At 33.8% G+C, this 10,952-nt stretch overlaps 1 protein-coding gene across 6 annotated transcripts; it reads left to right on the forward strand.

Moving 5' to 3' along the window:
• The first annotated feature begins 820 nt into the window (after window positions 1–820).
• On the forward strand, window positions 821–9,361 carry ntc (nutcracker). Of its 6 annotated transcripts, none has more exons than XM_067786353.1 (2): window positions 821–1,096; window positions 8,533–9,361. In XM_067786353.1, the coding sequence occupies exon 2, from the start codon at window positions 8,544–8,546 to the stop codon at window positions 9,267–9,269; it is 726 nt and encodes a 241-aa protein (XP_067642454.1). In that variant the 5' UTR covers window positions 821–1,096; window positions 8,533–8,543; the 3' UTR covers window positions 9,270–9,361. The 6 variants fall into 6 exon arrangements, with proteins under 6 accessions (XP_067642454.1, XP_067642452.1, XP_067642455.1 ...); XM_067786351.1 differs by lacking the exon at window positions 821–1,096 and adding an exon at window positions 4,729–4,824 and having other exon boundaries at window positions 8,533–9,360; XM_067786354.1 differs by lacking the exon at window positions 821–1,096 and adding an exon at window positions 4,832–5,082.
• Window positions 9,362–10,952: the final 1,591 nt, after the last annotated feature.

Genomic DNA, 10,952 nt, shown 5'->3' on the forward strand with positions numbered 1-10,952 from the left:
GGCCGCGCTTATAAAAAATAACCCTGGGCTACGCCATGCCACGTCCGGGTGTGTGGTTTAACCGTGGCTACCGCCACGGTGATGCACAATTTTTTTGGTGGGTACAAACACAACAACAACCACATGGAAATCGCCAACTTCAACTGCAAATATCTCCGGACAGAGATAAAATTTTTCTTTTCCGCCTACAGATTATTGTTCTCGAGGTTAATACGCGTCTTTTGACACCTCTCTTGATATTTTTGGTAGCGTATTAGCAGTCGACCCCTCAACTAGACTATTACCAGAATCAGTAATGGAGCCTTTAATCGTTAAATAATAACTAGATTGCCCATATAAATTTTTCCTTTCGATATTCGGTAATTATGAACAAATTTTAAAGATGCCGATTTTTTTGTTCATAGAAAAAGACCACCTCTATGGTGTAGTCTCTTAGTGGAATCACGAAATAAAAGAGAAACGTTAAAGTTTGACAGCCAATAATATAGTTCCTGAACGCGTATATCAAATATTGTGGTTAATTGTAGATTAGTGCATGTGTAAACGTGGTCTAAATATCTCCGGAGGTATACCGCATCAAGTTATTAATATCATATTTGCTTGAAAAGGCTGAGTTTTATTATCAAAAATTTTTCTTCGTATCTTTCCCTCCCGAGAGCTACACAGTTACGGAGGTCGACACGAAAACAGAAGATTTTTAAATGAAATCATATACAAATGTTCTTTTGGTTTGGATCCCAACAGTTGAAACGATAACATTTAAATTGAACTACCTGCAAGTCCGCTCATTCCTAAAACCGGTGACAAATAATACTGCTATCGTTGCTTCCTCTCCTTCCATCGTTTCGCTTGAAAATATGCCACATTAGAACAAAATTTTAAATAATTTATTTTGGAACAAAAACATATTTTTTCTGTGCAATTCCAAATTTAATGGAGCGCAAAAATTTATGGTGCACACGCGTTCAATAGCTAGCTTATCCTGAATGCCACAATTTTTTACAATGTTGTGATTTACCCTGTGAAGATAGAATACTGCGTATTGCTGGAAAATCAGGGACTCAATCAAATAATCCCACAACATCGCCTAATGATGGTAAGTTAAAAGTAAAGTAAAGAATTTTAAGATACAAAATAAAAGCAATTTGCCAAAATCGTTTCAAAGGCGTGGGAATTCACATAAATAAGTAAGCTCAAAAAACCATCTGTTTCTTAAACTTTCAGCATAATCAGTGTTTGCTTTAACAAGGAAATATATAAATACTTATTGCGATTTACCTCTGAGGAGATTAAGGCTGAGCTTCACATCAAATTTTCGTCCTGCTTCTTTTTAAATTCTCCTACAAACGGCAGAATTGCATTTGGAGTGTTTATCAAGCCACTGCCGGTGTGCAATTTTTTGACTCTGCTTTGCCAGGACTTCAATCTAGCTCCATTGGTGCGTTAGGGGGAGCCCGCTACCATCACACGGCGGCTATAACAAAGGGCTTTGAAAATAAAGCCAGATTTTAAAAAATATATATCTTGTTATTTTTATTAATTGATTCGCTCACATCTCTTTTGAACGCTGATTTTTTGAAGTTTCGGCACATGCCCAGAAATGACTTATCCTAGGTGTAGTTCGAAACACTAAGGTCCGGGTTTTCGGTACAAGTTCAACTCAGTTTGTTAGTTAAACTACGCTTAAACTTATTCTGCAGTTTTTCAGTCTACTTTAACTGAAGTTTAAGCTGAGCTTAAGCGGCCGATCTAGCAGGGTTAAACTCTAGGCCCATATTACGTGTTACGATCCGTGATCGAAACTCATTTTTTAAATCACAATAGCTCTTAAAAGGTGGTTGGGATTAATGGCATATTTGTACTAGCGGCAAATAGTATTCGTTATATACATACATTCTTTATTATAATTAAAAAAAAAGTTTGACAGTTGCATAGTTATTGCTTGAGTGAAAATGGTTTTCAGTCACTGATTGTAACACGTATACGGGCCCTAACCTAACATTTATTTGCGTTCGTTCGAAATGGCGTCGAATATACCCAACAAGCATTTTGGCTATAGTACCATCAGAGCTCATGTTGATAACTAGACATACTTCTAAAATCTCAAGAGTTGTTTCGAAACAGTGGCTCAACTCGAGAATCATAGCATACTCAGCAAAAGAGGGAATTTTTGTGAAATAAAAAATGGTATTACTAAAGTTGAAAAAATTTAATTAACAACTTGTGGTTCTCTAACTGGACTCAAATGTAAGATTCCATACTACAGTATTTTCACTAACATAAAATGAAATTATATAATTTAAAAAATAAATAAATGTTAGGCGCGATTACCTCCTAAGAGATTTTAGGCCGAGCTTCTCTTTCAAATTGCGTCGTGCTCCTTTTAATTTTTCCTACAATTTGGCGGGACGGCACCTACTTGCTTTATTCCGACTCCGAACGGCACCTGCAAGGCAGATGAGCTTTCACTGATAGCTTTTCATGGCAGAAATACACTCGGAGTGCTTGTCAAACACTGCCGAGGGGCGAACCCGCTTAATGTGTGAACACAGGATCTTCGGTGTGGTAGGCAGAGCACGCTACCATCACACCACGGTGACCGCCTATATAATTTATTTTTTTAAATTACGCTTCATTACTGCTATCAACTTCGTGTATATTTCTCACAATAAACAGCTGTTGGTTTTGGTGGTACCACCTTGGAGATTTTTTCCAACTCCATCCCAACTCGATATGCAATGTAGGATATCAACTGGAGAAATGTGTTGAATATTCATTTGAGAACTGTAAGTTTCTCAAAATCTCTCGAAATTAGGATAATAATTTGAAAATATTAATGACGGTGGAGATCAAATCGAAAACTTTTAATTTTACAAAATTTCTTAAAAGTTGGATAGTGATTGGAGAATGAAGTTGGATATCAACTGGAGAACTATCTGGCTTAAGAATATATAAATAATGATGTTGGATATCACTTCCGGAACTAGATATATATTTCGCTGAAGAATTTTTTTGTTGGGTAAACGAAATCCAGTTGTTTCGTATCTACAAATTATCTAGATAATGAAAAAAACAATGTTGCCGCACAAAAACGCATACCCCAAACGTGGCCTTAAACTGTGACTGAAAAACTGCTCAGCAGTTTAACTAGAGTTTAAATTTGACTAGAGTTTAAGCAAACTTAGTTTAAGCTTAGCTTAACCAACTACTGAAAAACCGGGCCTAATTCTCAAAAGAAATTTATTGAAAACTGGCATGCGGCATTTTAAATCACATTAGCCATCATCCAGTAAGTAGTGATAGGCAGATGTCGCTGTTGTGTTTCATTCAGGCGGCGAAAACTATTTATGAAAATATGGTTCATTAAAGGCAGCATTGCCAAACTAAGGACAAGAAATTAAATTATCTGGCCTACGAATTGAACCAAACTTATATCTGGATTTAGGTATCTGGCTCAAATCGTTTTTGTTGCATTTACATGCAAAACTGTTTATCTGCAACATTGCAAAATTGTTATAAAGTAACAGAATAAACGGTTTTGACTTTTCGTTACTACACCAATTCTAGGTGGACTTTGGAAACTGTCAAGCATATTTTGAAAAGAGTTAATCGGATTTTAAATTTGCCAATTGGAATTTAGAAAACGTCAATTGGATTTTAGAAAACTGAAAATTGGTAGGGTAAATTTTTCGAAAGCGTTAGTTTGATTTTAGTATAGTCAGCGAAAAAAAATAATAATAAATGTAAAGCGCGATAACCTCCGAAGAGATTTTAGGCCGAGCTTCTTTTCCAATTTGCGTCGTGCTCCTCTTGATTTTCCCTACAAATTCGCCGGACGGGACCTACATGATTTATGCCGACTCCGAACGGCATCTGCAAGGAAGATGAGTTTTCACTAAGGGCTTTTCATGGCAGAAATACACTCGGAGAGCTTGCCAAAGACTGCCAAGGGGCGACCCCGCTTCGAAAAATTTTCTTCTAATTAAAAAACCTTATTTCTAAAGTTTTGAGTGTGACGCTACCATCACACCATGGTGGCCGCCATATAGTCAGCGAAAGCTTCAGTTAAATTTTAGAATAGTCAGTGCGATTTTGGAATTTTAAATTGGAATCCGGAAAGCGTCAAATCTGTTTTAAAAAAGTATTGGCGCATAGTCATAGTAAAAAAAAAAAAATAGATTTTAAATTTAGTTGCTGCTTTTTGACATACTTTTCTATGCGCCATAAATAGTTATTTTCAATGAAACACTTTTGGTGTAGAATCTGAATTTTTATGATGTTTTAAAACGTTAAAATTTTATCTTTACATTTTATTCACAAAAGTTTTGTTTCATTCATCTCATTTTTTTGCTCACATATGAAAAAAGCCTTTGACTAAAATTTTGACATAATTTTTGTCCATTAAAATATTACCTCACTACACTTCTGATACTGGGGATTTATAGAGGAATGTGCTATTTCTCTGTTATGTTAGCAAACACTAGTGGTTCCAACGTTGTAATTATTTTAAGTTTTATTAAATTATTATTCTTTTCATCTTTCATATTTTTGTTTTGTGGCTGCGCTGTGTTCTATTCCTAATCTGGAATGTATCCTTTTATTGAGCAGCGAAATTCAAAACGTGTCGTGTATTTTTCAAGGCAGTAAATTAGTGACCTGGCAACTCGTCCATTGTTTACATACAACCAAATATATATATCTGTCATTCGCTCTCTATTAAATTTTTAAAGAGAGTTTAACCATATGTTCTGCGATTCCCTCGGCTTAAAAGCAGAAGTTGTTTTGAAATAATATTAATTCGTGAAAAACTGTTGATGAATAAAGGTAATATAATCATTAAAAATAAACCAATTAAAATTAAGAAAAACACATTATTACAATGTTAAAGCTCGACTTATGATGAGCTCAGATCATCTGCAAAGTTTCCATTTAAAAATGCATTGCAAAATGTTATATTCTCAAAAGTAAAATTTCCAAGGATGACAATTTGCCTATAGTGTAGTTGTGAAATATATTTATGATGCTGCTGGCATTTATTTATGTATGTTAAAATGTTCATAAATGTATTTAGTGTATTTGTTCGTGAGTATAATATCAAGAAAACGAGCTGAATCATTTTAATTGATTGTTTACATTTTTCGATGGAAAGAACTGAATGACAGTTTGCAATGACGTTTGCTTTTAAGGTTGTGTTTTCCACATGATTTGACAGGGGTGTATTTTACGCAATCACATTATGCTACCAAGACCCCGTTTATACATGCCCTAATCTACAATAAAGGCCAATCAATGGTGACTTATCCATAACCAGATAAAACAGCGGATCGAACCAACCTTATGGAAATCAATATAATCGATTAATGGTGCCGTACCATAACGCTAAAGCCATAACCATATCATAGCCAACTAATTCGTTTTTGGTTTCTCGCCATATCCATAACCTAAAAATATTTGAGTTGGTGAATTTAATAACTTTTTGTAGATTTTATTCATTGTTTTGGACACGTTATGACTAAAATTTTTGTGGAATATGTTTGTAATTTTTTGCGTTTTCTTAATTTTTATGAAATTTTCACGATTTTTAGGTTAAAGCACCATCAATCGATCACATTTGAGATGGATATGGCTATGGTTACGACTATGGCGTTAGGGTTAAGGAAGTTTAATTGGCGCTTAAATCCTTAATTGATAGTCTACGCGTTTACATATATTCCATATCTAAGAACTAATTATTTGCTGTCAAATATTTTTCTTTTCTTTTGGGCTTCCAATTAGAGATATCACTCGAGAAGTGTAACTTTTTACCGATTATCGAAACGAAAAAGTTGTAAGGAAATCTAGTCATATAATTAACTATCAGGAGTGCAACTATTTGACATTTCGTGTCAAATGTTAACAAATTTTTTGAAAATTCAGAAAAAACATCAGATAATCAAGATTACAAAAAAAAAAAAAAAAAATATTACTTTAAATTCAAAAAAACTTCATATTTATAAGAAATATTCAGTTAAAACCATGTGTCGAAAGAAGAAAGGCAGAAAAGCGAATTGACGAAAGCTAGCAACTCGGTACTCGTCCGTTACCCCCTCTTCCTACATCAACGAATTTCAGCACCCAAACTTGGTGTGTGTAAACACAGTCTATGAATTTACATACACGACGCTTAAAGCTGGGTTTTAAGTGCATGTTTAAACTACAGATCAGGCTGACTAGAGTTTAACCTTGCCACTTTGGCCGCTTAAATTTGGAGTAGATTATTGCATACCGAATGTTAAGTTATGACATTATTCTGATTTCTCCAAAATATTTATGAAAAAAGCGTGTGCACAGGCTTTAAGCACTAATGTACAAAAATCCACAATATTTAATCTATCCATCACATATGTCCCATCCATGGGAATGTTTTTTTTCAGTTTCTTGATGACACTTTAGATATGGTTCTAGGACTAGGAAAAATAGTAGCCATTTTTAAAATTTGTTTATAGATACCGATTATGGAAGGGAAAAATGTATAAGGGAAATCTACACTGAACCAAAACGTACATGTTTTCTTAAGAAAAAGTTTCATAGAAATTCTCTTCGACTTTTTCTTAAAATTTAAGACAAATTGCATATAATTTAGGAAATTTGCGTTTGATCTAAGAGAAAATTCGTAAAATTATATTTATGACAAAACTTTGTTCTTATAATATAAGAACCATATTCATTAAGCTGCTTGACTAAATTTGTTGATTGTATTTATATTCTTAAATTCTATGAATACGGTTTTTGGAGAGGTTTTCAATGAACAATATACGCACTTTTTCTTAGTATACATGCACTTTTTTGGTTCAGCGTAGTTATTTTATTACCGATTAGGGGTTACTTACGAAAGACTCAGTTTACATACAACGAGATTATCTTCATTGTCGTACTTAACTCCTAATCGTTAAATACATAGCTAGATTTCCCATAGGCATTTTTCCCTTCCATAATCAGTAATTATGAACAAGTTTTAAAGATGCCAATTTTTTTTCATTGCAAAAAATACCACCTCTAGGGTGTGATCTCCAATTGCATGCACGAAATAAAATGGAAAGGTGAAAATTTGACAGATAGCTATCTAGTTCCTAGGAATGGAACATATGTAAGCCCGTAGTGCATGTGTGCATGTGTGAACGTGGTCTTCGACTACGTTTAAGGTTCATGCACATTATACGACGCGACATGTAGCGACTAAATATTCTTTGCATGTATTCTTATGGAGCCATGCATACCTAGCGACAGTCGTACGACACGACACGACACGACCAAGTGCAAAAATGCCGCGAATATTTTGTCGGAACGTGTCGCTACATGTCGCGTCGTATAATGCGCATGAACCTTTAAACGCACCATCCAGGGCACAAGAAAACGCTGAAGCATTTTTTCCTTTATAAGCCCAACTTGCAGTTTTCAATAATTTGAGAATCTACATTTTTTTTATTTCTTCATATATTTCCTACAATGAATTTTTTTCGACAGGTGTGTTGTTGCCAGGTCCAAGAAACGCTCAACAATTACGTTCAGACTTAAATTTGTAATACTCATTCCGAAATAAACTTTACAAGGAAAAAGCCTAAAATTTGGCATACAAGGGGAAACACTTTTTGACCTGGATACCGCGCCTTATGTCTACATCAATCTATAAAACACATCCTTAAAAGTTAAACTACATAAATGTATTTCGAGTTTTCATTAAGATTAGTTTACATGTAATGAGATTATTTTCATGTTCATACTTAACTCCTAATCGTTAATTAAATAACTATATTTCCCATATAAATTTTTCCCTTCCATAATCGGTAATTATGAAAAAATGTTAAAAATGCAATAACTTTTTTTTAATTGCAAAAAATACTACGTCTAGAGTGTAATCTCCAATTGGAAGCACGAGATAAAAGATAAACGTTGTAATTTGACAATCCAGAAATGAAATACTTACATATCTTAAGGTCTTCGGCTCTCTGAATATAAATATCGAGGTAGATTTTTAATTTGGTTCTGCCTTACCTGATATTTATATTTGAAAATGACAAAAACTCGTTATTCTACTGTATTGACTACGTTTTATCGGTACAAAAACTTCTTTAAATGGCAAAACTGCATTTACAATTTGAAAGTATAACATTTCGCTTCAAAATTCTATTTTATTTTTTCTAAAACCCACTTTGCTAGTTGAAGTCTGCTTTAAAGCTTATTACGTAGTGAATGCAGCCGCAAACATGTCTTTCGAAACGTAAAAATTCTCGAAAACCAGAACCAAATTAAAAATTCTGATTCAATATTCAGATTTATGGAGCCAAAGGTCTTTAAAAAGGTACCAGCTCACTTCTGGATATAGTTTTTTTTTGTAATTTTGTTGACTAATTTAAGTATAAACAACGTTGTAGATGAACAGTCAAACTTAAACTCTAGTTAACTTTACCTGTGTTTAAAGGCGCACTAAAAGCTGGACTTACGTGTTAATATCCACAAAAACCTAAATACAATCCTTCTCAAACTTAATTTCAGATTAAAAAAATATGGAAAATATTATTAAGGATAGTCCACATAAACGTATATACATCGGTGTGAATGAACTATATCAACTACTAGAGAAAAAAGCACTATCTCAAGCACATTTTCTCTTTTTGGCTGTATATGTCATCGCTATACGAAGTGGATTTGTACCTCAAAACGTGTATTTAAATAAACAAATAAAACTACTTCCACTACAACCTTGGTCAGCATATGATAAAAGAAATGTAGAAATATGTCATAACCAAAAACCTAGTTATGAATACAATTCACCACATGAAACATATTTTATGGAAAATCTCATTACACTTGTTGAAAAAAGTGAACAAAATGATAACTTAAAATCGATGCTAACCGCAATCGTAACAGGTGACTTTATGATTATAACATTAACCCCACATCCATCGACAAAATTGGTGGGACGTAGCAGCTGTCTCTCCATTGCACGTTATGTGATTTCACATTCAGAAAATCAACAATCAGTGGAAGGTTGTTATCAAAAATTAGATCAACTAGAGTTACAACTACGTAATGAAGTATTTATGTTGGTACGCAACGAACAGCTTTCATTGGTGGATGCTTTTCCACAACCGTGCTTGATGGGTTTACCACGGGAGCTTCGATTTAGAATATATCGTTATTTACATCATACAAAGGAGCTCGCCAAACTGCGGTTAATAAACAAGGATATCTTAGAAGAAATAAATAGACTGGATGCTACACTAAATTAAAAAAAAAAACACTTAAAAATAAGTTAAATTTTTCGAATTAAATTGTAAAAACTAACAATTTCTAAATAAAAGCCCAATATTTAGTTTTACAAATAGTGTGCTTCTATTGCCGGCAGTCGGTGAAGGCCGTTTCCTGAAGAATCTGACTGAGTTGACACCGAACAACCACACACATGTATTTTTTGATAAAAATGCTACTTTTGCTTAAACAATTTGGCTGATATAAGAAAGGAATCAAGTATTTTTTTGATGCAGAACGAAGGTAAATATTTCATAGTTTTACTGAAAAGTAGAATTTTTTAAATCCATTCGTCCGTTTATGAGTTATAGCTGTGTAAACAAAAATTTTATGATTTTTTACTACATTTTGGCAATTTGCCCCGCCCCACAGTGTTTCGTGTAGAACAAGCTAGCTGGACAAAAACAAAGTTCTTATTCCAAGAAAAGTGTAATGAGAAATGAAAGAAAATAAACAAAATAACGGGATTTTTGCTTTTTTTTTGATATTTCTGCTCATATATATTGAGTAATTGAAGTAAGAAGGCAGGAGTGGCCGTAAAATGCATTGATTAATTTGCAAAATTCTTGTTGAATATTAAGCTTCATATTTCTTTTAAGTGAACAATTTTATATAATTTTTTTGATGGATTCTAAGCTCGAAGGTAAGTAAAATTTTTTAATAGTAATTCTTTCACAATTAGAGTATTTTCAATATATTAAACATTCCGTTATTAAGAAGAAAAGGTATTTTTTCTCTATATTTTTAAATTTAGGGATAAAAAAGTTACATACATCCGCGGACATCCGGGCTAAATTTTACATATGTTATAGCCGCAAGTATTCTCTAAAAGTCGAAAGAAAAAACCATTGCGAGTTCTTTGCACATCTATTTAAAATTTTTTTTTTGTAGATTTAGTTATCTCTATATATAAAATAGGATGTATGTACGTACCAGCTCCGACGAGATATTTGAACCTTTAAAGCTGATCTTCAAACGGCAAAACCAATTCCCAGGTACAGGGAACAAACACGTAGCCATAAAACACACAAAAAAAAACGCACAAGGTCAACAAGAGCACACCAAAAGCAAAAAGGCGAAGATCACTGACTTCAACCTGCCACAACCTACCGCACCAGTCACCAAGGCATAAAAACAGGTACATACAAAGCAATCCTAATGCAGGTATAACCACACTGGAACGCTACACAAAACAACCCCATTTGTTAGCATCTACGCCAATACCTGAATGTAATATAAATACTGCACAACTGATAACAAATCAGAACGATCAACGACACTTAAGATGGCAGCACAACAATCATCAACTATTCACCCTGTCGGAAAATAAACAACACAAAGCAGTTTAGTTATAACCGTACCAAGAACGGAGTTTTTTGACATTTGGGTTCAACATTCGAAGGAAACCAGATATAAAGAATTATTGAGTTTTGTTGTACTTAAGTACGATTTAAGCGAAGCAGCCGAGTATTCGATAAAAAGTTTAAGCGTACAAATATCGGCATATTCGTCGAAGCTGGATCAAAAGTGGAACACTTCTGGAAGACATAAGGAGCGATTTTTGAATAAAAACTCGGAGTGACTTTCGGGTCCAGACTTCACATTTACAATAACGGTGGATTCAAAGTTGCTATCAGACCAGCCAACCACTTCTTCAGGTAACC

This window comes from Eurosta solidaginis, chromosome 5 (assembly GCF_040869045.1).
Source record: "Eurosta solidaginis isolate ZX-2024a chromosome 5, ASM4086904v1, whole genome shotgun sequence".
NCBI classification, from domain to species: Eukaryota; Metazoa; Arthropoda; class Insecta; order Diptera; family Tephritidae; genus Eurosta; species Eurosta solidaginis.

Coding starts and splice junctions, on each gene's coding strand:
- ntc (XM_067786353.1), top strand. CDS start 8,544: ATGGAAAATATTATTAAGGATAGTCCACATAAACGTATATACATCGGT.